This window comes from Ipomoea nil, unplaced genomic scaffold, assembly GCF_001879475.1.
Source record: "Ipomoea nil cultivar Tokyo-kokei standard unplaced genomic scaffold, Asagao_1.1 scaffold2565, whole genome shotgun sequence".
Lineage (NCBI taxonomy): Eukaryota > Viridiplantae > Streptophyta > Magnoliopsida > Solanales > Convolvulaceae > Ipomoea > Ipomoea nil.
This window is the reverse complement of record NW_017618993.1, coordinates 1,222,820-1,250,164: the sequence shown is the minus strand read 5'-3', so window position 1 is coordinate 1,250,164 and position 27,345 is coordinate 1,222,820. Positions and strand designations below refer to the sequence as shown.

General features: G+C 37.5%; 2 protein-coding genes across 2 annotated transcripts; one reads left to right on the top strand and one right to left on the bottom strand.

The window, feature by feature from the left end:
• The first annotated feature begins 3,450 nt into the window (after positions 1-3,450).
• LOC109153908 lies at positions 3,451-4,626 on the top strand. Its single transcript, XM_019301805.1, has 2 exons — positions 3,451-3,813; positions 4,362-4,626. The coding sequence occupies exons 1-2, from the start codon at positions 3,471-3,473 to the stop codon at positions 4,439-4,441; spliced, it is 423 nt and encodes a 140-aa protein (XP_019157350.1). The 5' UTR covers positions 3,451-3,470; the 3' UTR covers positions 4,442-4,626.
• A 10,381-nt stretch (positions 4,627-15,007) lies between these two features.
• LOC109153938 (senescence-specific cysteine protease SAG39-like) lies at positions 15,008-16,221 on the bottom strand. The gene is made up of 2 exons (XM_019301828.1): positions 15,759-16,221; positions 15,008-15,294 (listed from the first exon to the last, which is right to left on the bottom strand). The coding sequence occupies exons 1-2, from the start codon at positions 16,204-16,206 to the stop codon at positions 15,008-15,010; spliced, it is 735 nt and encodes a 244-aa protein (XP_019157373.1). The 5' UTR covers positions 16,207-16,221.
• Positions 16,222-27,345: the final 11,124 nt, after the last annotated feature.

The following is a 27,345-nucleotide window of genomic DNA, read 5'->3' as shown; positions in this document are numbered from 1 at the left end:
TTTTATCTAATTAATTATGTTTTATATTTTGTTTTAAATATTTTTTTTATCTTGATGTATTTTAATTTTTTTTTTATCTCTAGTCAACAATATTTATGACTCGGTCTCTAGGTGTTTCATTTTTTAAAAAAATATCTCGTTTGGTTTAATTTTTAGCCCCACTGAAGAAGATTTGTGGATCCGACAATCATTTATAATGCGTTTTTCATTCAAACTATTTTATCTAATTAATTATGTTTTATATTTTGTTTTAAATATTTTTTTTTATCTTGATGTATTTTTTATTTTTTATTTATCTCTAGTCAACAATATTTATGACTCGGTCTTTAGGTGTTTCATTTTAAAAAAATATCTACTTAAGTTCAATTTTTCGCCCCCACTGAAAAAGATTTCTGAATCCACCACTGATTGTTTGTCAGGTCAAGAAGTAAAAGTGAGAATATGCATAGAACTCTTACTTTATAGAGCCAACTCACCCACGCAGCCGTATTAATATCAACAAGTTGCAAGAGAATTTTGGGCGAAGACTTGAGTAGAATATAAGTCGTCGATGAGAGGAATGAATAGTGAATACTTGGGTCGCATTCTACGCTGCAAGCTAGCTTGATAAACTAATTGACCAAAACTTTCATATCAAATTATATTTTAAATAATAATGATGTAATTTCATCAAATTGATGGACAGTAAAGTCAATTAATTCTTATAAGCATATTCTGAGTTAAGCTCGTGATACAAGGGTCATCTTAATACAATTTACTTATCTTAGAAGTAAGGTCTAACTAGTACACACTATTGAATAGTGATTACAAATTTCTCTCATTAATCAAAGAATAAAGTCAATTAATTTATAAACTATTTTTACGTTACACTTTACATCATATCACCATTTAAAGTAAGACTTGGTGTAAACAATGTGTGGAACGTAGCACTCCACTTTTGTTACAGTTACCATATGTCCATTGCACAAATAGTCTAATGCCAATATATATTTTTAAATTAATATTTTAGAATTTATCAAAGTATCATCTTGTATATATCCTGACGCATATCATTACCAGATTATCAAAATTTTCATAAAAGTAAATATTTCAAAAATGTATATCAGATTGTGAATGACTTGATAAAAGACTCTTGGTCCAATGGTCCCTATATATAACTTTACTATAGGCAGTTCGTTTATTTAAAAAAAAAAAATCTAAATCCTATCATTAAGTATTTTCATCATCCAAGAAACCCTAATTACATGCAAAACTAGTGTTGCAAAAATTGCGCCTAGGTGTTAGGCGCCACCCGGCCGCGACGAGGGAGGCCGGAATCGGCCTCCTCCGCGGTTGGACGGTGCGGCGGCCAGCTAGACTGCCTAGCCGGCTGAATCGATATATTTTTTTTTTTGTTGTTGTAAAGTGTAGAAACTTTGTCAAGGCATAACTTTCGACTCGGTTATCCGTTTTAGATAATTAAAAAAAAATAAAATCAAATCGCATATTTTTTCTCAAATTTCGTAGGCGGTTTGTCCCGCCAATTTCTCAAAACAATGTTTCTTTTGCTCTTAATTTTAATTTTGTATGTATTTAGATGGTTTCAATAATACTCTGAACAATTTTACAATCACTTATATAAATAGTTTGTAAGAAATAACTGGAAGAACCTTATGTTTTATTAGTGAATTTTTATAATTTTAGTCTTTTTTTTTTAAAAAAAAATTAAAATTAAAAAATCGGGCACCTAGGGACCCTAGGTGTGCTAGGCGCTAGGCGCCCCCTCGATGCCTAGGGGGCGGGTAACGTATTTTGCAACATTGTGCAAAACTAAGCAAGATAACTTGAAAACAACAAAATATATTCTTAATAAGTTGTAAAATATAAATTACTAAAATTACTTCACACGACTTCAACCATTGACCACTTCAAACTTCTACTCGGGCAAAATAACAATGGGGTCAAGCAACTGCATCTCAGTTGCCACTTGCCATCCTTAAAGTGCATTCTTTGATGTTTGTAGTTACTACGATCCCCTTCTACTCGGGTAAATAACAAGGGCGTCAAACGCCCTAACAGATCACAAAGATGAAAATTTTCACAAAATATCAAAGGACGAAATTTATTAGTGGTTGTGTATAATAAGGGCAACCTCTCAAATGAAGGCCTCCTTGTGTGCAATAAACAAAATTATAGCCTCTACCATTTATTTTGCCTACAAAACATGAAATTCAATCGACCAAGACCTTAATATCTCGGCTTGCAAGGATATTAGAATAGTAAATCACAGTGACTCAACCGCTCATGAAATGAGAGAATCGGAACATGTAACCGACCACATTAAGTGAAATCTTTACATTATGACTGTTAAAACTCGATCATGTGTCATTATCTACAATTCAACACCCAAGAACCCACTAAGCTGCCCGTGCTAATATCTACAATTAATCTAAATATTACTTCATTATAAACCTGCATTATAAAGGATGCATTTATTGTGTTAAAGCAAAACATGTAGCCTCTATGCAATAAAATTGGATTCAATAATTACAAATTACGTACTATAGAGTAAATCTGTAAATTTTTATGGTGATGAGTACTCTATTTCGAAAGGGCAAAGATGAAGATATGCCGTAATTGATTGTCAATTTGTCATGCCTTGAACTGTGTACGCATATTTGCAGGATACATTTAAAAGCACCACGACATTTATAAATCATATCTCTCCATGGTAAGTCACAGTGCCACGTCTCGAATCGAACAGGGGCTGAACTTGGCCAACCCGACCGACACCCAACATTCCGCCTCCCAACACAGCCCAGTTGCACAGCATGCCTGACTCGATCCTTACACCTCGCCATCGATTCGAACCCATGACCTCAGCTCTGATACCAATTGTTGGATCTCAGCACTGCACTATGCTCACTTCCCAGGGGTCATCCATCGGGATCACCCATCCCGAGATTTCCAGAAGTCAAGCACGCTTAACCACATAGTTCTATGGTACCTGGTTGTCATATCCTACTCAAAACCAATTGGTAATAAGTAGGTAGACATTTACCATTTTTAACCATATCTCTCCATGGTAAGCCACAACGCCGAGTCTCCAATCGAGCAGGGGCTGAACTCGACCAACCAGACCGCCGCCCAACACCAATCGATATAAAGTAAATTAAGATTAGAGAAATTTGCCTCACTGATTTAACAGTTCAACTAGTAAAAAACAACAAAAATGGTAGCCCATCGCGAGGTAGATGAAAATAGGACATTACTTATTTATTGTGCACCTAGTGCTAATTAAAATGGTTGAGGCAATTTGGACAAGTTGCCATTACAGTTAAAGCTGCAAGCTAATGTTGATAATTGCCTCTTTGTCGCATTCTGATCTACTCGCCAACCTTAATCGATAGATGTTACTTTTTTGGTATAAATAGGTAACACATTGAGAGAATATATGCATTATTCTCATCAAATACTATATTATTTCTCCAATGGCCCTTTTCAGATTGGTTGTTGTTGCAGCCCTTTTGTTGTTGGAAGCTTGGGCATCTCAAGCCACTGCCCATAATAATCATGTCAACAAGCCTAATTTGAAATATATGACCGATAATCCTAACCGCAATCCCTATTCCAGACCGCCGAAGAAGTCGTCACCGAAAAGCTCCGGCGGCAATTCCAACAATAATGGTGGAAATCCGACCACCCAAATGCCGAATCCATCCTTTAATAATGTTGTGAACACTGCAGATGCCATAAACAATGTTGTTGAGACGACCACTGAAGCTATGGCCGAACCTCCGCCTCCGCCGCCGCCTGAATCATCTGGAGCCTGCGGTAACTATATAATAACTTTCCTACTTTCTGTGCATTCATGTAGTAGTATTGGTGCATTCGTGCAGTAGTTTTATTGTGCATTCATGAGGAACTTGTCATGCATTACTGAAGAAGTTCGCATGTTCAGATGTTCTCAAGAGGTGTTGATCTCATCTGAACGATGAGAACAACTCCAGAGCGGACAAATATGATCCGTCCATCTAGGATATTGAAAGGGGCTAAAAATAAATAAAACATGAAAAAATACAATGACATTAAAGTTGTGCATTCGTGAAAGTGCATTTAGAAATTGTTTTGATAGACATAGAGAAGGGAGGTAATGAGAATCAGGTAGTGCTTTGCGTGCTCGGTGAAACATTTTTAGATGCACAATATATATTCATAATTACATAAAATTACAGAAATGTGATTTTTTTTTCTTTTCTTTTTCATTGATTTTCAGTCTTTCATATAATTGGACATATTAGATTTGTCTACTAATCCCGGTGTTTCTATGTGAACTTGATTATATATATAGATGACTAATATATACCACCGGCAATGTACAGATGGAAATGACAGAGCTTTTGGGGGCTGGTTTGCGGTCATAATCGCAGTGTCTCTCTGTTATCATCATCTCCTCTCATGAATTATCCTCGTACTTGCATGGGTTCTTCTTCTGCATGAAACCATATTGGAAGTAAATTGTCGTAAATGTTCCTATTTCTTAATTGGTATTTTTATGTTGTATGGTCTCTACATTTTAATCCATCTATTGTACTGAACACTATCTATCGGTTAATGGAACTGAATTAACTACCAGTCATTTTATAAGTTTTTGATTTTATTTTTGAGTACTACTGGCTCTGTTACTACATTGTAACTTACAACATTGTAACTTACAATGTAGTAACTGAGCCCATGAACTTTCATTTGGGAGAGTCACTTCGTGCCACTAGATCACAAGCTCATTGCAGTGAATGGAGATTAATGATATTTTCATTGTCTGTTATAATCTTTACAACACAAGAGGTGATATATACACTTGTCTAACCATTCTAACATTCCCTAATTATAATAGTAATTAACAATATAATTAATTACCACTAATTAAACACCCGAATAATTACTTTTGATTTTTAAGCGTATCAACTGATGCCATGGTGAATCTCGTGTTTAATAGTAGTAATGAAATTTGAACTTGTAATAGGTATGATAGAGAAAAAGAATTAGAATATAATTTTTTTTTTTTCAAAATGCCATTCATCTTGAATGTAATTCATATTTTAGACTATTATTGTGTTATTCAATGAATAAAGTCAATTCAAATTCAGTTGATATTTCATTATTTTAAACAAAATTTTATTATAAAAGATTATGCAATAAAAGAACTAAAAGGAAAAACAACAAACTAAATGCAATAAATAATTTAGTAAAGATTCTAATTTCTAAATTACATATCCATTTCTATTTATAGAGCCAACTCAGCCAATTAAGCAGGCGTATTAATAACAACAGGTTGCATGAACAAATTACAAGAGAATTGTGGGCAAAGACTTCCGTAGAATATAAGTCGTCGATGAGAGGACTAAATAGTCAATACTCCTGTCGTATTTTACACCGAAATCTTGAATGCTTGATGTCACTTAAAGATAAAGTATAAATAAGTCAGTGAATTATTTGGAAAACATAAATTAAGCTATCAAATACAAATAACTTCAAAATAAGCCCCAGAACTCTGAAAAAAAGAGTAATTGACATTTTTAACATGTTACCTTCAAGTTTATGCTGATTGAGTTATCACATATTTATTTTATTTTATTTTTCATTATTATTATAATCTACATGGATTTTTTTTAAACGAAATTTTAAATTAGACATTCAATATAGCGATCAATTATGAGAAAAATATTTGTTTTTTCTGGTCAAAGGTGTAAGATTGTGTGCAGATCTTCACACTACTGGAAATTATTGAATTTCCGACCATCTGAAAGTGATTTTAAATCAAGTCGAAAGTAAAAAGTGGTCGGGAAATAGCAACAAAAGTTTTTTCCGGATACCAAAAGTGATCCGAACAAGATTTAAGATCATTTTCAGGTGGTCGGAAATTACATAATTTCCCGTAGTGTCAATTGGTAATCTGTAGTTCTTTTAATTGCAACTTTTCTTTAATGGGTATTTCAATTTCGAAAAACATGATAATAAGAGAGTAGGGAGTGAGAGATTCCAGTAGTGTGGTATGGGAGGATTCATGGGTATTTCATTCCGTTTTTCCGGCAGAACTCTGCTTCTTCTGACGGCTCTGGGAGGATTCATGGCGGCGTCAACCTTCCTTCTCCGCTCAGCATAAATACCCAGTCGAATGCATCTTCTTCGTGGGCTGCTTCGAGCTTCTCGGAGTTTCAGAGCCCGGAGGGGCTGGTTATGTCCCAGTCCTACTGCTAATGGAGTTAATTCTCTGTCGTCATCCATGAACTCCGCCGCACATCCGTTTTATGGCAGCGGGGAAGTGGATTTGATTAACGAGTTTCAGCTGCAGGACCAGCTTTCGTTTATCAACGATGGGTCGCCGACTTTGGGGGCGAAAAGTGTTGGAAAAATTAGCTTAAAATGACATATTAAGTGGCTATTTTGTGGTACAATTATCAATAGGGTCCACTACTGATTTGGGTCGGGTCAAAGTGGATTCGGGTTCTTCGTAGTGAGACGAAAAGATTGATATATTGTACGCTCAAAACGGATAATGGGTGAATGAGAAATTGATTCTCAAAGTAGACCCATTTGAGTTGGGAAATGAAGGGAAATAGTGGACTTTGTCCCACATTGGTTTGGAAAGAAGACTTGCCCCCCTTATGTACAAGAGCTCTTTTGAAGCTTGTAGAATTGTATAGCATAGAGGCTCTCTCGCGGGGGGAGGGGTGGGGGGGGGGGGGTTCAAATCAAAATCCAACTCGAAGAGATCGAAAAGGCTTGATTCAAACCCGAGCTCGCGTGCGCCGGCACCTGCGGGCACGAACGTTGTCTAGAAATTTGCTGGCCTTGCGGGCTAAGTTATGCCAAACTTCGGTATCATTTTCCAACTGATATAGTCACTTGGTTCGCCCGAGTTCGACAGAAACCGAGAGCACCTACTCTCGTGCTACAGATATAGTCACTAGGTTCGGCCGAATTCGACCGAAACCGAGAGCACCTACTTCGGTATCATTTTCCAACTGATATAGTCACTTGGTTCGGCCGAGTTTGACCGAAACCGAGAGAACCTACTCTCGTGCTACAGAGAGCACGAGAGGTTGTAGTGCACCGAGAGCACAACTCTCGTGCATCAGTGATCACGAGAGGTGCACTCTCGGGTTGCACCACAGCGCGCACGAGAGGTGCACTCTCGTGTTGCCTGGTCCGTGTGCTCTCGTGTGAACCTGCACCCCAACGGTCTGAAACCCGAAAGTTCAGAAGATTAAACTCTTCTGTTACTGGAATTAACACTGTTTTAATTCCAATTTTAAATCTGAGTTTAATCCTACTTAGTGGGTGGCCGTTACAGGTGTTACACAATTGGTTTTAATACAAATTTAATGACCATGTTGAATGCTATCACTCCAACATCCCTATATAAAGAGAGGTAGAGCAGTAGCATTTTACACAGTAGAGAAACAAAGGAATTCCAGTAGCTTTATCATCTCAAAACTCTGCTTCTACTCTCTTCTTTAGCCAATCTGTGTTCCAGCTTTGCTTTGTTTGCCGGGTTCTTTGTTTAGGTGCTTAAACACAGAATCGTAGCACGTTTTATTCTGGGAAACCTACGCTACAACGCTCCTAGCACTTGTGGGAGGTAGCAAATAAGGTTTTAAGGACAAGAACTTTGTGTTCGAACTCGTGCTAACCTTTACCCAGTTTTCACCTCTTTTCCTTCCCAGTTTTTCTGTTTCCCATACAATAATAATTTTTCTATAGAATTATTATTTTGGGATTTTTCAACCATATTACCCAACAATCTTAAAACCTTATTCTCGTTTCCCGTTGGTTGTTTATCTCTAATTTTCTAGAAGAAATGGAGAACCTTGGTGTGTCTATCGTTAATCCAGGGGAGGAGAATGTTGTTGAGAACAACAGTGGTGGGAATGGCAACAATGTTGCTAATTCCCAAGCTACACCAGTGAACTTTGGTTCACAAGATGGTGGAAGCACTGAGGGATATATTCCCATGACTCGGGTACCTTCGGTACCGAGTGGTTCGGCCGAAAGACCGGAGAAGTTCACCCGTAGTGGATCGAACTTCAAGAGGTGACAACAAAAGTTGTTGTTCTACCTGGAAACTCTCAGCTTGGCGAGATTCTTGACCGAGAAGGTTCCCGAACTAAGGGAACAGGATGCCCAGTCCGTGATGGCAGTTGGCTATTGGAAGGATTCGGACTTCCTATGCCGAAACTACATCCTGAACGGATTATGTGATGCTTTATACGATGTATATCGCAAGATTGGCACAACGAAAGCGCTTTGGGAAGCCTTGGATCATAAATACCGAAGTGAGGATGCCGGCGCAAAGAAATTTGTGATTGGCCGATTCCTTGACTTCCAAATGGTTGATTCCAAGACCGTGCTAAGTCAGGTTGTAGATTTACAACTAATCTTTGATGAAATCCGTGACGAGGGCATGACGTTGAGTGAAGCCTTCATAGTGGGATCTGTTATCCACTTGTTGCCTCCAGGGTGGAAGGACTTCAAGAACTACCTTAAGCATAAGCGAAAGAAAATGAACCTGAAGGACCTGATCCAGCGACTCAGAATTGAGGAGGGGAACAGGACGAATGATGGGAGAAATCCTGTCACTGTTGGCGCTAAGGCCAATGTTGTGGAGCATGCTAAAAGCTCCAAGAAGGACAAGCAAAAGCTAGGTCCGAAAGGAAGCATTACCAAGAAGAAATTTCATGGAAAATGCTTCAATTGTGGCAAGACTGGCCACAAGTCCTCTAAATGCAAAGTTCCAAAGAAGAAGAACAAGAGTTCTGAAGCCAACATGGTTGAGGAAAACAGTCAGAAGGAGGTCGAGATTAGCCTTTCGGCTATGGTGACCGAGGTGAACCTTGTGGACTCTAACCCACGAGAGTGGTTCATCGATACTGGTGCAACAAGGCATTTGTGTTGCAACCGAGAGATGTTTAATACCTTTGAGACCGTTGAGGGCGAGAAGGATTGGATGGGAAACTCTGCTCAGTCTGCTGTGGAAGGCGTGGGCAAGGTGGTTCTGAAGATGACTTCCGGGAAGGAACTGACGTTGAACAACGTGCTGTATGTTCCAGAGCTGAGGAAGAATCTGGTGCCTGGCTCACTGTTGAACAAGCATGGCTTTCGCATGGTGTTCGAGTCAGACAAGCTTGTTTTGTCTAAGTTAGGAATGTTTGTAGGCAAAGGTTATGTAACTGATGGGCTTTTTAAGCTCAATGTAATGCCTATTATCATGAATAAAAGCAAAGTTACTTCCGTTTACTTGCTTGAGTCTTCCAATTTGTGGCATGGTAGACTAGGTCACGTTAATTATAATTCTATGCGTAGAAATTAACATGAACCATATTCCTAATTTTCAAATTAACACAAATAACAAATGTGAAGTTTGTGTTGAGGCAAAACTAACGAAAGTACCTTTCAAATCGGTTGAAAGGAAACTGAACCACTAGAATTAGTCCATAGTGATTTGTGCGATTTTAGATCGATTCAAACAAGAGGTGGTAATAAATATTTTATCACATTTATCGACGATAGCACACGTTATTGCTATGTGTATTTGCTTAAAAGCAAAGACGAAGCCTTGGAAAAATTCATTCTTTATAAGAATGAAGTTGAAAACCAATTTAATTGTAAGATTAAGAAAGTTAGAAGCGATAGAGGTGGTGAGTACGAAGCACCTATTGGTGACTTCTGTGCTAGTGTAGGTATAATACACGAGTGTACGGCACCTTACTCACCTCAATCGAACGGTGTTGCCGAACTAAAGAATCGTACATTGAAAGATATGATGAATGCGATGCTTATAAGTTCGGGCCTACCTCAAGATGCTTGGGGTGAGGCTATTTTGATAAGTAATTACCTTTTAAATAAGGTACCTCGCAAGAAGCTCGATAAGACTCCTTATGAGCTGTGGAACGGTAGGAAACCTTCCTACCAGTACCTGGAAGTGTGGGGGTGTCTTGCCAAAGTTTTGGTGCCAACACCTAAGAAAGTAAAGATAGGTCCCAAGACGGTGGACTGTATCTTTATTGGCTATGCACATAATAGTAGTGCTTATCGGTTCTTAGTACACGAGTCCCATAATCCGAACGTACACGAGAACACGATAATAGAATCAAGGAATGCATCTTTCTTTGAAAATGTATTTCCTTGTAGGTCCAACGAGGGACAGTACGTCAAAACGAACGTTTGACGAAGCTATGGACAATGATAGTGGGGAATCCGAGAGAGAACCCGAGCTCGAGCCGAGACGCAGTAAGCTGGCGAGAGTTGGAAAATCATTTGGTCCTGATTTTCTAACTTACTTGTTGGAGTACGATCCGAGTACTCTAACTTGTTTATTAGAAAATGAACCCGATTTTCTATCTTGTTTGATAGAGAACGAGCCTCGAACGTATGTAGAAGCCGTGACTTCTACAGAAGGACCAATGTGGAAAGAGGCTATTAAAAGCGAAGTGGATTCTATTTTACAGAATCACACTTGGGAACTTGTTGATCTTCCTCCGGGTAGTAAACCCTTAGGATCCAAGTGGGTCTTTAAAAGGAAGATGAAACCCGATGGTTCCATCGAGAAGTATAAGACTATGCTTGTAATCAAGGGTTACAGGCAACGCGAGGGCCTTGATTACTTCGACATGTATTCTCCCGTGACGAGAATAAACTCCATTCGGATGATACTTGCCATAGCCGCGTTGCGGAATCTGGAAGTTCATCAACTGGACGTTAAAACCGCTTTTCTAAATGACGAATTAGATGAGGAAATCTATATGGAACAACCCGAAGGGTTCGTGGTTCGGGGCCAAGAAAGGAAAGTGTGTAAGTTGGTTAAATCGCTATATAGTTTAAAACAAGCGCCTAAGCAGTGGCACGAGAAGTTTGACCATGCGATGTTGACTAATGGGTTTAGAATAAATGAAACTGACAAATGTGTCTACGTTAAGGAAACGATAGACGGCTATGTCATTCTTTGTTTATACGTAGATGATATGCTCATCGTTGGTAGTAACGATCGGATGATCAAGTCTACCAAAAACATGTTAAATGCGAGATTTGACATGAAGGATATGGGTTTGGCTGATTTAATCCTCGGGATTAGAATCATTAGAAGACCTGATGGTCTTGTGTTGAGCCAATCACATTATATTGATAAAATCGATCCTTGAAAAAATGTAACAAGGATAATGATCAAGGGACTAGGATGCCATTAGATCGAAGCGTTCATCTAACCAAGAACCACGGGGAGTGTATTTCTCAAGTAGAGTATGCTCGGGTTATTGGTAGTTTGATGTATCTAATGAGCTGTACTAGGCCGGACATTGCCTTTGCGGTTAGTAAACTCAGTAGATATACGAGTAACCCCGGTGCCATGCACTGGATGGCAATAGTGAAGGTTCTGAGATACTTAAGGTATACTCAAGACCTTGGACTGCACTATGGGAGATATCCTGCTGTACTTGAAGGGTATAGCGACGCTAGCTGGATGTCTGATATTAAGGACTCCAAGTCCACGAGTGGCTGCGTGATTACACTAGCCGGTGTAGCCGTTGCATGGAAATCCTCTAAAAAGACCGTGATAGCTAGATCCACGATGGAATCTGAGCTGATAGCCTTGGACAAGTGTTGCGCAGAGGCTGAATGGCTACGCCATTTTTTAGAGGATATTCCTAATTGGGAAAGACCTGTACCTCCAATGTGTGTGCATTGTGATAGTCAAACCGCAATTGGAAGAGTACAGAATCATATGTATAATGGTAAGTCTAGACATGTGCGTCGTAGACATAATACCATTAGACAACTTCTCACAACTGGTGTTGTCTCGATTGATTACGTAAAGTCAAAAGACAATATAGCGGATCCGCTAACCAAAGGGTTATGTAGAGTAGCTGTGGAGAAGTTGAGACGAGGAATGGGTCTAAAGCCCTTGGTATAAAGTTCTATAGTGGACACCCAACCTAGCTGGCACCTAGGTTCAATGAGACAACTAAATTATGAAACGGAGCGTGTCACTGTAGGGGTCTCGGATTCCCAACCACTCCTCGTTAGAAACAGTGGCTCCCGCACAAGGTTAGCATGTTAAATGCTTTAGTGATTCGAATGTCGGTTGACATATGTGAGTATGCGGGATACTCGGGAAAGAATCACCTATGTGAGAGAGAAGTGAGGGTAGCTTCAAAGGAGAATTGATGGGCATAATTCTTCACAAACTCTTGCAGAACCAGGAATGGCGACCCACGACCAAAATGGGCACAGTCATGAGAACAAAGCATGGTTGGGAGGTTCCTGTGTGACATATGTCATCGTCTACACAAACGGCAGTCGGTTCAAAGACATCGCGTTTTACCGTACAGTCAGTAGAGTAAATGTATCTTCACGAGGGAAGGTTCAAAGGGTGTGACCCTACCTATCCTATGCAGGGATCGACCGTTGAACACAGTTGTTTCCGATTTTAAAACTACCTCGAAAATCAATTTTCATTCATGTGGGGGATTGTTGGAAAAATTAGCTTAAAATGACATATTAAGTGGCTATTTTGTGGTACAATTATCAATGGGGTCCACTTCTGATTTGGGTCGGGTCAAAGTGGATTCGGGTTCTTCGTAGTGAGACGAAGAGATTGATATATTGTACGCTCAAAACGGATAATGGGTGAATGAGATATTGATTCTCAAAGTAGACCCATTTGAGTTGGGAAATGAAGGGAAATAGTGGACTTTGTCCCACATTGGTTTGGAAAGAAGATTTGCCCCCCTTATGTACAAGAGCTCTTTTGAAGCTTGTTGAATTGTATAACATAGAGGCTCTCTCGCGCGGGGGGAGGGGGGGGCGGGGGTGCAAATCAAAATCCAACTAGAAGAGATCGAAAAGGCTTGATTCAAGCCCGAGCTCTCGTGCGCCGGCACCTGTGGGCACGAATGTCGTCCGGAAATTGGCCTACCAATTGTTGAACTTGACCTTTTAACGGACTCCACCCAACACATAAAAATATCATTCCTATAATGATCGTGGTGTTGTGCGATAACAATAATACATACCGATGAATTCTTGTTTAATTTTCAATGAATCCTTGTGCAATAGAACACTGTGACACACTAATTGACGTATTGAAAAGATGCCGAGACTATTACAATACTGCAATCAATTTGACAAATCTAGAAAATGAAGAAATTTCAAACTAGCCGTCGTTGATGCATTTATTGATCCTGTATGTAAAATACTTATTGTGCATTCATTAAATATATTAGAACTAATATAAATTTACATTTAATTTCATCTTCGAGGCTCAACTTGCTTAGATTAAAGACAAAATCAGTATCAATATTGACAACAAAAACATTTAGTATATAGGATGTAGTCACTGTTTAACAAATGTTTATGTAGTGACAAACAATTTAACACCAAGGTTAGTATCAATTCAATAAAAAAACAATTTAAACAAAAAAAAAAAAAGCGCACACACAAAATCAAATATTACTATACCCTCATTCATACTAATTTCAAAAATATGAACTTAAAAATGAATAGGCGCAAAATGGGTGTGGAAATTATTGATGAAACTGGACACGTTGCAGCATTAGTATTCGGACTACCTGCACAGTTGTTGTTACTATCAAGTAAATAAGTTATAAAAATAGAACAAGAGGTACTACCTGATCGTTGATTTTAATTTTTGAATCCGGTGCACACCCCATAGTCAGCCGAGCCCGTGAGCACACTCCCTGATCGTTGATTTTAATTTTTTGATGATTCAGATTGATTACCACTTGGATCCCATGTTATACTGATTTTAGATGGAGCATGAGTCTTTTAGTCTTTAAGCACTATATTTATATATTACTTTCCATTTCATTTATTTCCATGTTTATAAAGATTTGTACCGTTATTTCAGCTCTCCTTAATCAATATTTCTCTCTCTCTTAGTGATTTTCTTTGGAATTTTACGGCGGTGTGTGCGTGGGTGTGGAATTGTGTGTGCGTTTTACTGTAACAGGGCTCGTACACCATGGCGTGCTGGTTTTTTCACAAAATTATGCGTTTTGGTATGTGCGTTTCGTGATACATGCATGTACATTTTGGTTTGTGTTTTACTAGTTTCGGGCGTGTGCGAAACGTATCCAAAAGAAAACAAAAATATACGAATCTAATTTGGGTATCGGCGTTTGAATTTCGAGTAGCTAATCAGTGCGTAGTAGATATAGTATTGGGCTTCTTGTGTTTTTTTTTTTTTTTTTTAAATTGTGGGAAATTTTACGATGGTGTGTGCGCGGGCGTGGAATGGCGTGTGTGGTTTTCTGTAACAGGAGGTGTACACCATGGCAAACTATAAAACGCACACACCATTCCACATCCACGCACATACCGCCGTAAAATTTTTCATAATTTAAAATTTCAGATGTACAAAATATAATTAATTATTACTATTGATAGGGTCCCTCATAATTTAAAATATCATTTTTCATTCATAATCCCCTAATATAATGCTTAAGATTCCAATTGAATTATATCCATAATTAAACATATATCTACAATTACTATTTAATGCTTTTGATTTAAATATATCCTTAATTACTTTTACAATCTCTTATAATCTCAACCATTTATGGAAAATGAATCAATGGATATCATGATCTCATCTAGTATAGGGGTTGCATCAGATTCGAAGCCTATATATATATATATATATATATATATATATATATATATATATATATATATATATATATATATATATATATATATATATACAGAGATCACATGTGGATACTGTGCTCAGGAGAAAGATGAAGTTGAATGATAGCCGTTGATCTCGCTAAAAAGGACCGTCCAGATTGAACGCATATTAAAAAAAAACATGATAGTGTCCGGACCCGCAATCACCGGTGTTGTCGTAGCCGGTGAAAATTCCGTTTGTTCTCGAGTAGCCATGGAACAATGTTCCGTCAAGGGTGATTCCCGCTGAGATAGGCTGGTTTGCGACGGCCGCAAGGAGAGCTGATTAGCTGGCTTCCACCTTTTGATAGCCTGCAATGGTGGCAGCTGGGTTGCCAAGGGTTTGCGTGTTGCAACTTGCCTCGACACCCTCGTACGGGTAGTCGGACTCCGCCATGAGGCCGCCGCTGCCCTTTATGAATTGGAAGGCCTCCGTTCTGTTTCCGCCGCCGCAGCCGCTACTGTTAGGGTCGCAGTCGACGAGTTGTTGTTCGGATAAGGAAATTAATTGGCCTGTTTTTATTTTGGTTATTCCTTCTACAGCCGCCACCGCAGCAAATGCCCAGCAACAACCTAATCCGAGCATCCATAGGAGTTTGCACAATTTTTAAGAATGTCATGTAGGAGAGACAAAAATAGGAGAGAAAGTGAAAAGAAAAAAAAAATATTCTGACAATTAAAAAAAAAAAAAACAGCATATAAAAGGGTTAGTTTCAGTCAGGCGGCCACTCTGACGCGTCCTCAGCAGGCGCGAAGTTGCGCCTAAACCCGCTATTTCACGCTAGCGCGCTGTTTTTTTTTTTTTTTTTTTTTTTTTTTTTCTTCCTAGAAAAATTCTTGTTTTGCGGGAAGTAAAATTGGCCAAAAATCATAGTTTCCATCAGCCAAAAACTTGCTACTATTTCAAAAACCATGTAAAATGCACTGGTAAGACAATAACCAAAATACTTGTGGTCCACACTTGAGCAATTGAAAATGACATTTTATTAAAACCAAAATTAAATAAAGTTATGCAATAATTGTTAATAGTTCCGTACCACAGTGTCCTTGGTCTTTGATACCAGTCACAGCACCATGCTCTCTCCAGTCCAAAGAGTATGGAATTTGAGCCAAACTCTCATTCGTAAAGGAAGCAGGTTTTGAAGTCTTAGGGACTGGTGATGACTTGTCTTCATTAAGCATGGTGGCTCGGAACTCCTCTATAGTTAGATCCGTAAACTTGTTGGTGCCAAGTTTGTAAGAAAGGTTACCAGCCTTGTTGAAAGACTCGATAAACTTTAGGTTTTCTTTGAAGATTTGGAACCGTTTTGCTTTCTCGACATCATCTTTATATGAACGCCCATGGCGAGTCATCCACTTCTCATGGCGCAAGAGCAAGGAAGTTTCTTCGAGGGTACGGGCGGTGGCTTGAGATGCCAATGCCAACAACCCCAACAAGGAAAGGGCTGCAAGAACAACTAATCTGAAATGAAAGTTGAGCGCCATAGGAGATAGCTAGTATATGTGATGGAATGATTTATGTGTTTTGATTAATGAGGATGGATGTGCAGGCTCTCAATGTGTTAGTATTTATAGGCGAACATCCTTAAATTTCCTTGTCAAATTTCCTTCGCTATCTCCTTACCATATCCAACTTAAAACTAGTAGCTTATTTGACCACTATTAATTGTTTGATTTAGTTAAAATATCAATATAAATGTTTGGTTAATTAGCTTTTTGCAACTCCGAAAATTCAAAAAGCTACTCCAAGGAACTTTTTCAATTAGCTTTATGAGAAAAGAAATTATACCAAATAGCTATCAGCTAACAACTAATTTACCAAATATTTTTCTACAATCCGCTAATGTTATCAACTATTTATACCCTTTAATTAACACAATCAACTAACAGCTAACAACTATCAGCTAACAAGCATTTTACCAAACATGGCCTTAAACATATTATTCCATGGTAAATCACAGCGCCACGTATCGAATCGAGCAGGACTAAACTCGACCAATCTAGCTGACACCCACAGCTACTCATGAGAAAAATTGTAAAACTTATGAAGAAAAATGTAATTAACATATGAAAAATTTGACAAGTCTCACGTATTGATCTTATAAGAGATTTTACATATTAACATTAATTATAGATATTATAATTAAGTAGGCAAAAAGTTAATTTTCGTACCAAAGATGTTTTTTAGGCCGCACGTGGTCTTATCCAGTTATTCAAGTATTTACAGCACGTTTGGTTCACTGAATGAATTTTTGGGTAATAGGAATGTTATTCCATAATGAATGAAATAGACAAGGAATAGAATAGGAATTGTATTCTATTGTTTGGTTCGCGGAAGGTATAGACTTTAGGAATTATATTACAGTGTTTGGTTGGTTTAAGAAATAGAAATGAAATATCTTTTAAAAGACATAAATACCCTTATAAAAATATGTGGTGGTGAGGTGGTGGTGGTGGTGGTGGTTGTGGCGGCGACGATGGTGTGATGCTGGTGGTGGTGGCGTCAGTGGCGGTGATGGTGGTAGTGAAATAGGAAATAAATTTAATTAGGGGTACAATAAGAAATATATAAATATGTGTGTGTGTGTGTGTGTGTGTGTGTATATATATATATATATATATATATATATATATATATATATATATATATATATATATATATATTTTGAATCCGGTGCACACCCCATAGTCAGCCGAGCCCGTGAGCACACTCCCTGATCGTTGATTTTAATTTTTTGATGATTCAGATTGATTACCACTTGGATCCCATGTTATACTGATTTTAGATGAAGCATGAGTCTTTTTGTCCTTAAGCACTATATTTATATATTACTTTCCATTTCATTTATTTCCATGTTTATAAAGATTTGTACCGTTATTTCAGCTCTCCTTAATCAATATTTCTCTCTCTCTCTTAGTGATTTTCTTTGGAATTTTACGGCGGTGTGTGCGTGGGTGTGGAATTGTGTGTGCGTTTTAATGTAACAGGGCTCGTACACCATGGCGTGCTGGTTTTTTCATAAAATTATGCGTTTTGGTATGTGCGTTTCGTGATACATGCATGTACATTTTGGTTTGTGTTTTACTAGTTTCGGGCGTGTGCGAAACGTATCCAAAAGAAAACAAAAATATACGAATCTAATTTGGGTATCGGGTTTGAATTTCGAGTAGCTAATCAGTGCGTAGTCGATATAGTATTGGGCTTCTTGTGTTTTTTTTTTTTTTTTTTTTAAATTGTGGGGAATTTTACGATGGTGTGTGCGCGGGCGTGGAATGGCGTGTGTGGTTTTCTGTAACAGGAGGTGTACACCATGGCAAACTATAAAACGCACACACCATTCCACATCCACGCACATACCGCCGTAAAATTTTTCATAATTTAAAATTTCAGATGTACAAAATATAATTAATTATTACTATTGATAGGGTCCCTCATAATTTAAAATATCATTTTTCATTCATAATCCCCTAATATAATGCTTAAGATTCCAATTGAATTTTATCCATAATTAAACATATATCTACAATTACTATTTAATCCTTTTGATTTAAATATATCCTTAATTACTTTTACAATCTCTTATAATCTCAACCATTTATGGAAAATGAATCAATGGATATCATGATCTCATCTAGTATAGGGGTTGCACCAGATTCGAAGCCTATATATATATATATATATATATATATATATATATATATATATATATATATATATATATATATATATATATATATATATAAAGAGATCACATGTGGATACTGTGCTCAGGAGAAAGATGAAGTTGAATGATAGCCGTTGATCTCGCTAAAAAGGACCGTCCAGATTGAACGCATATTAAAAAAAAACGCGGTGGCAATTTGGTCTTTTTACCTTTAGGTCAAACTTAAGGCGCATGATTTTCCTTCTTAAGGTGCGTTGTTTTCTGTGCTTAAGGTGCATCAGTTCTTCAGTTAAGAACTTAAGGTGCATTTTTGTTGAAACTTAAGGTGTTCGTCAGTCTGGTTTTCCTTCTTGCAAGGTTTTCTTTTTTAAGGTGTGTGGTTTACACTTTGTTTTTTGTTTTTTTTTTTGTTTTTGTTTTTTAATCTTCATTGATTTGAGCCATTGATCTAGATTATATTTGATTATCGGCTCAGATCTCACTCCATCTTTCACATAAAACATCCCTATACTTGAACAATGTCCTATACGTACAATTATACCTTCATTATTAGTTACAACTTTTATCATAATAATAAACCTATAATCTCAAGTCTCAACCTATCTGTATTAGCTAGCAGTTTTAATAACAGTAATGGCAACTTCTCCAAATTTCCTGAACCATTTTAATTAGCATTAGGTGCACAATATATCAGTAATGTCCTATTTTTATCTACCTCACGATGGGTTGCTATACCATTTCTGTGGTTTTTTACTGGTTGGACGACTGTTAAATATGTGGGTCAAATTTCTCTAGTCTTAATTCACTTTATACCGATTGGTGTTTTATAAGTCAATTCGTGAGTTAGTATAAAAGATTATAAAATATTAAAACAAATAATTTTGCAATTTGACGCTCAAACATGGGTAGGCCAACATTCAATCTCTATATCATGGACCAAAGTTCACAGTGCACTGTGGACTATAGTGTATGTGTCTTATGTTGTGAGTTTTTATGTCTTGTATTATAAAATTCTGTAATTTCAGAGTATGAATTCTATACCTGAAACAAATTAGTAATTGTGCTTATATTATGAAATTATGTGTCTTGTGTTGTGAAAAAATTTTGTTCCTATTACACAAATTATGTACCTAAATCAAATTTGAAAAATATAAGTAAATATATAACATGTGTATGTGTCTTGTGTTGTGATTTTTTGTGTCGTGTATTATGAAATTATGTACGTTACAAGAATGGATTATGTACCTTGTAGTTTCGATCTAGGATCCATAATACTATGTGAAATTTGGTACATTATTATATATATAATTCATTATTTTCTTTGAAGGAAAAGCTGCAAATTTTAAGTAACATCTTCAAGCTTACCGCGTGGAATGCGACAGAAGTATTCACTATTCAGTCCTCTCATCGACGACTTATAGTCTACGGAAGTCTTCGCCCATAAATTTCTGGCAATTGGTTCATATATGCAACTTGTTGATATTAATACCGCTAGTTGGCTATATAAACTAATGTAACAAAAGTAGCGTACTACCATAATTTTCAAAAGTTGAACCCGAGTGACTTGTATATACTCCATAATAAATTAGATTTTTAACTACGACTTCACTGCAATGTCACTTTAACACTATCGATTTTAGTAAAATCTAAATGAGTGAATAATAGACCAATAATTTTTTTAGAAATTAATTAATATTTGTTTTGTCAAGCAGGCGAGCACTTTTTGCTCCTGTGGACATTGGACTTTCAATTGGAAGTTGGCTCCACTCTCTTGGTGACTTAAATTACTTGTGATATGATGTTTATGTCTCCTTCCACGTAACTCCCTTTTCTCAAGAGAGATTGGACTAGGGAGAGGTTTGGCTAAGGTGTTCCTCTATTCTCGTAGTGACAACACTTTATCCATGTACCTCTAACATAATTTGGCCAAAACCATACAAGAGTCAATACAAACCACTACACCAAACTAACAACTATAGACATCATCAAGTCATTACACTAGCTTAATTATAACTCAATTCAATCACATAGCATCATTTACAAAAGATGACCTAATCCAATCCCTAACAACACGTTTGGTTCATGGAATCAATTTTGAGGTAATAGGAATGCTATTCCATAAGGAATGGAATAGGCAAGGAATAGAATAGGAATTGTATTCTATTGTTTGGTTCACGGAAGGAATAGACTTTAGGAATTATATTACAGTGTTTGGTTGATTTAAGGAATAGAAATGAAATATGTTTTAAAAGACATAAATACCCTTATAAAAATATGCGGTGGTGGCGGTGGTGGTGCTGTTGCTGGGGTGGTAGTGGTGGTGGTGGCGGTGGTAGTGGTGGGGGCGATGGTGGTGGTGGTGAAGGTGGCGATTGACGGTGACGGTTGTGACAGTGCTGGTGGGGGCGGCGACGGTTGTGGCGGCGGTGGTGGTGGTGGTAGCGGTGGTGTTGCTGGGTGGTGGTTGTGGTGATTTTGGTGGCGGTGGTGGTTTTGGTGGCGGTGGTGGTGGTGGCGGCGGCGGTGATGGTGGTGGTGGTGGTGGTGGCGGCGGCGATGGTGGCGGCGGTAGTGGTGATGGTGGTGGTGGTGGTGCTGGGGTGGTAGTGGTGGTAGGGGCGGTGGCAGTGGTGGCGGAGGTGGTGGTGGTGGGCGGCGACAGTTGTGGCGATGGTGGTGGTGGTGGCGGCGATGGCGGCGACGACGGTGATGAAATAGGATAAATTTATATATAGGATAAAAAAATTAGGTTAAAGAAAGGGGTAAAAAAGAAAATAGATTTTAAAATCTATTCCTGAGCGTTCAGTAATAGTCTAATACCAAGGGGGGGGGGGGGGGGGCTAGTAATAGCTATTACCTTATTTGAGGTAATAGGCTATTACCAGGAATATTATTCATGGTAATAGAAATGGTTACCGAACAAAGGAATAGGCCTATTACCCTATTCCTGGGAATGCTATGCCATTTCCGACCTATTCCGTGAACCAAACGGGCCATAATTGAATCTTGCTATTCATCTTAAGAATGTGTTTAAATGAAAACATCAATTGAAATAAGAGACATTGCAATCACAATTGGAAGAAAGAATATGCAAAAGAAAAAAAAAAAAAAAGACTTAGCTTTGATTAAGAACTAGGGAAAATGAAATCTGTAAATTACATGATGAAATATGGAAATGTTCTTCAGATCATTTTCAAAGTTGTATTGATTACACAAAGAGTAAATACCCAAAATGGTCCATCGACTATAGCTAAATTCACAAATTGGTCCTCGACTTTCAATTTCAACCAATTAAGTCCTTAACTTTGTAATTTTAACACAATTTGATCCTCTGTCTATTTGACCGTTTGTTGACTGTGATTTTTGAGGATATATATGTAATTTCATGGTCCATCGTCGGTTTTTTAAGGTTCTGGTTGCATTTTCAGACTGCATTGTTACATTTGAATCCACTGCCGAAAGCAATCTACCAAATCCGGCCGCCTTTATTCATCCTCCCTTTGGATTCAATGTAGTTGAGTTCGTATCAGAGCGAAGAAGACGACGTGTTTCCGAACCAGTGCAACGTCATCCTGGAGGCCTCCACGTGCGCCGACGAGAGCTGAAGGTTCTTCTGGAGATCGTCGATCACGGTCAACAAACGGTCAAATAGATGGAGGACCAAATCGTGTCAAAATTACAAAGTTAAGGACTTAATTGGTTGAAATTGAAAGTCAGGGACCAATTTGTGAATATAGCTATAGTCCAGGGACCATTTTGGGTATTTACTCTTACACAAATGGAATGTTTGGAGAGGTTTTCTCGGAGAGAGAGTGGAGAATGATTTTTTTTTTTAAAAAAATAACTACTTAGGAAAGACTACTGGACGCGTGGTCATGGTGAGAGTCTCACCATGAGTCTAGATCTACCATGTAATCTTAAAAATTTAAAATATATAAAATAAAACAACATATTATCCAATAATCAATATGAAAATATTCACATTCAAGTATTTAATATTTAATAAATAAAATAACTTTAACTGTCCATCCATTTTATGAAATTACATCGTCATTTAAAATTTATATTTGATAAGAAAAGAAAAGATTTGGATTTTGGAATATTCTACAGTTATAGAAAGTCATTGAAATAAACCTAACAGTTATTTTCTATAATTTATAATGATATCAACTCAAATTATTTGACCAAATATCTTATGGTTTGATAGCATCAAACCACGTTCATTCGGCATAATTTGTTGAACAAAACTCAAACCACTTGTAATAAATAAGAATTTTAACTATTTCATTATAATGTCAGTTTAGGTCTGTTTGAAAATATAAAAATTGAATTTTGAAAACATTTTTCTAGACTCTTTTAATGTTGAATTAGATTTTCAAGGGGAATGAAGTGAATGAAATCAACCTATTTTGGTCAAACAAGAAGAGACCCAGTTTTGCAAAAAATATTTTTCACTATTTTTTACTAGAAAGATATTTTTTAGATCTTTCTCTTATGCTCGGTTCTCTCTCTGAGTTCTTTCTCACTACTTTTTACTAGAACATTTAGTAAAAAATGATGACCTTTTTTTTTTTAATAAAAAAACACTGATTCAATTTTATAATCTTAATTATAATAAATCCATATGGTCTTGTGAAAATTAAATGTTGATATTAATGGTTAATTGTTGGTATTAATAATATTTAATTTTCACAAGACCATATGGCTTTAAGAAGCATGCATGCACATCATACATGCAACCCCAAAGTCCATAAGTTTGAAATTAATATATAGCATAGCTAGGCGGCCTAATATTTAAGATTGTTGATGTGCATATCGAGGACTACGGTTGTGGATTCATCGGATGCGTTATTCGTGGATTCATCGGATACTATCCAACAACACTCTCCAACTTAATTGACGTGAAGTAGGCTTAGTAACATTAAGATTATATTCTCGAATTATTAGTTCTCATCTTTTATTGATTACACACTTAATTCGATAGTATTTGGAAGAAAAAATCAATGTTTGAACTAAGATTGTGATTGTTTGGTCTTTAAAGGTCAATTGTATGTTGCTACATCTAGAGTTAGAAATATCAAAGGTCTAAAAATTTTGATCCGTGGTGACTCTAAAATTGTAATTCAATTACTATTGTAGTTTACTAAGTTCTTAAAAATTTGTAATATTAAATACTATGTACTAAATTTTTAATATAGTTTAAGATTTGTAGTAATCACCCACCTTAAATATTATTTTAATTGTAAATATATTTATGTTCATAATTTTATCATAGGAATTCACACATAATAATTATTAAATAACAAAAATTTTATATAAGAATAAACTTCATATAGGGTATATTTTTATAACATATTTTCCGTGCATCGCATGGGACAAATACTAGTTATTATAAATTTTTAAGTTTATAATATTTATAAAACTAATTCCATCATTTCCCCCCTTATTTTTTAACAACTTTCAACTGTTGATCTACCCAAATCATAATATCATATCAATAGCAGTTTTTAGCTAAGTCCTGTTCGTAATTCAACTCTTCTATATATGTGTGGGGTGAATATTTATCAAGCATTTACTATTAGAAGTCTATTATCATGAGTATTCGTTGTCTATTATTATTAGTATTCGTCTTGTAATAGGTTTACTATTCTCTTTACGTCGGAGTGCATGGCTCCGTCAAGATAAGGCCGTGATCTCCTTGTTGATCTCGTCCTTGTCCGACGGTAAGTCCACCTCTCGGCATCTACGGTTGGCGATTGAACAAGTGCTTGGCTCGATGACACGGGCTCGTGCTCTCCGGTTGGTGGGCGAATTCCAGGGATTGCGGCAGGGGGATGCTTCCATCCCGGACTATCTTGGCCGTGCGCAGGTGCTTATCGAGGATTTGGCGCTTGCCGGCCGTCCGGTGATCAACTTAACACAAATAACAAATGTGAAGTTTGTGTTGAGGCAAAACTAACGAAAGTACCTTTCAATCGGTTGAAAGGAAACTGAACCACTAGAATTAGTCCATAGTGATTTGTGCGATTTTAGATCGATTCAAACAAGAGGTGGTAATAAATATTTTATCACATTTATCGACGATAGCACACGTTATTACTATGTGTATTTGCTTAAAAGCAAAGACGAAGCCTTGGAAAAATTCATTCTTTATAAGAATGAAGTTGAAAACCAACTTAATTGTAAGATTAAGAAAGTTAGAAGCGATAGAGGTGGTGAGTACGAAGCACCTATTGGTGACTTCTGTGCTAGTGTAGGTATAATAAACGAGTGCACGGCACCTTACTCACCTCAAACGAACGGTGTTGTCGAACGAAAGAATCGTACATTGAAAGATATGATGAATGCGATGCTTATAAGTTCGGGCCTACCTCAAGATGCTTGGGGTGAGGCTATTTTGACAAGTAATTACCTTTTAAATAAGGTACCTCGCAAGAAGTTCGATAAGACTCCTTATGAGCTGTGGAACGGTCAGAAACCTTCCTACCAGTACCTGAAAGTGTGGGGGTGTCTTGCTAAAGTTTTGGTGCCAACACCTAAGAAAGTAAAGATAGGTCCCAAGACGGTGGACTGTATCTTTATTGGCTATGCACATAATAGTAGTGCTTATCGGTTCTTAGTACACGAGTCCCATAATCCGGACATACACGAGAACACGATAATAGAATCAAGGAATGCATCTTTCTTTGAAAATGTATTTCCTTGTAGGTCCAACGAGGGACCAAGTACATCAAAACGAACGTTTGACGAAGCTATGGACAATGATAGTGGGGAATCCGAGAGAGAACCCGAGCTCGAGCCGAGACGCAGTAAGCTGGCGAGAGTTGGAAAATCATTTGGTCCTGATTTTCTAACTTACTTGTTGGAGTACGATCCGAGTACTCTAACTTGTTTATTAGAAAATGAACCCGATTTTCTATCTTGTTTGATAGAGAACGAGTCTCGAACGTATGTAGAAGCCGTGACTTCTACAGAAGGACTAATGTGGAAAGAGGCTATTAAAAGTGAAGTGGATTCTATTTTACAGAATCACACTTGGGAACTTGTTGATCTTCCTCCGGGTAGTAAACCCTTAGGATCTAAGTGGGTCTTTAAAAGGAAGATGAAACCCGATGGTTCCATCGAGAAGTATAAGGCTATGCTTGTAATCAAGGGCTACAGGCAACGCGAGGGCCTTGATTACTTCGACACGTATTCTCCCGTGACGAGAATAAACTCCATTCGGATGATACTTGCCATAGCCGCGTTGCGGAATCTGGAAGTTCATCAAATGGACGTTAAAACCGCTTTCCTAAATGGCGAATTAGATGAGGAAATCTATATGGAACAACCCGAAGGGTTCGTGGTTCGGGGCCAAGAAAGGAAAGTGTGTAAGTTGGTTAAATCGCTATATGGTTTAAAACAAGCGCCTAAGCAGTGGCACGAGAAGTTTGACCATGCGATGTTGACTAATGGGTTTAGAATAAACGAAAGTGACAAATGTGTCTACGTTAAGGAAACGATAGACGACTATGTCATTCTTTGTTTATACGTAGATGATATGCTCATCGTTGGTAGTAACGATCGGATGATCAAGTCTACCAAAAACATGTTAAATGCGAGATTTGACATGAAAGATATGGGTTTGGCTGATTTAATCCTCGGGATTAGAATCATTAGAAGACCTGATGATCTTGTGTTGAGCCAATCACATTATATTGATAAAATCCTTGAAAAAATTTAACAAGGATAATCATCAAGGGGCTAGGACGCCATTAGATCGAAGCGTTCATCTAACTAAGAACCACGGGGAGTGTATTTCTCAAGTAGAGTATGCTCGGATTATTGGTAGTTTGATGTATCTAATGAGCTGTACTAGGCCAGACATTGCCTTTGCGGTTAGTAAACTCAGTAGATATACGAGTAACCCCGGTGCCATGCACTGGATGGCAATAGTGAAGGTTCTGAGATACTTAAGGTATACTCGAGACCTTGGACTGCACTATGGGAGATATCCTGCTGTACTTGAAGGGTATAACGACGCTAGCTGGATATCTGATATTAAGAACTCCAAGTCCACGAGTGGCTACGTGATTACACTAGCCGGTGCAGTCGTTGCATGGAAATCCTCTAAACAGACCGTGATAGCTAGATCCACGATGGAATCTGAGCTGATAGCCATGGAAAAGTGTTGCGAAGAGGCTGAATGGCTACGCCATTTTTTAGAGGATATTCCTAATTGGGAAAGACCTGTACCTCCAATGTGTGTGCATTGTGATAGTCAAATGCAATTGGAAGAGTACAAAATCATATGTATAATGGTAAGTCTAGACATGTGCGTCAAAGACATAATACCATTAGATAACTTCTCACAACTGGTGTAGTCTCGATTGACTACGTAAAGTCAAAAGACAATATAGCGGATCCGCTAACCAAAGGGTTATGTAGAGTAGCTGTGGAGAAGTTGAGACGAGGAATGGGTCTAAAGCCCTTGGTATAAAGTTCTATAGTGGGCACCCAACCTAGCTGGTACCTAGGTTCAATGGGACAACTAAATTATGGAACGGAGCGTGTCACTGTAAGGGTCTCGGATTCCCAACCACTCTTCGTTAGAAACAGTGGCTCCCGCACAAGGTTAGCATGTTAAATGCATTAGTGATTCGAATGTGATGGGTGTCGAAATCAACAAATAATAAATTACTTACTCTATAATTTGCAATAGTGATGAGTAAGGTCGTACCCACAGAGATTGGTCAGACTTCTTTTTAATCAAAGATTCAATGAAGAATGAGATGGGAATTGTAAATTAAATAGCAATAATAAAAAGGAAAACAATACAAAATATTAAATAATCAATATCAACTAGTATCCAACTCAAGGAATAATATCAATTCAATTCTAACAAGACAGATCATCAATTTCCAAGAAATAATTACTTAACGCTTTACCAAATTGGTTATGGTTATTAACAAGCTCTAAT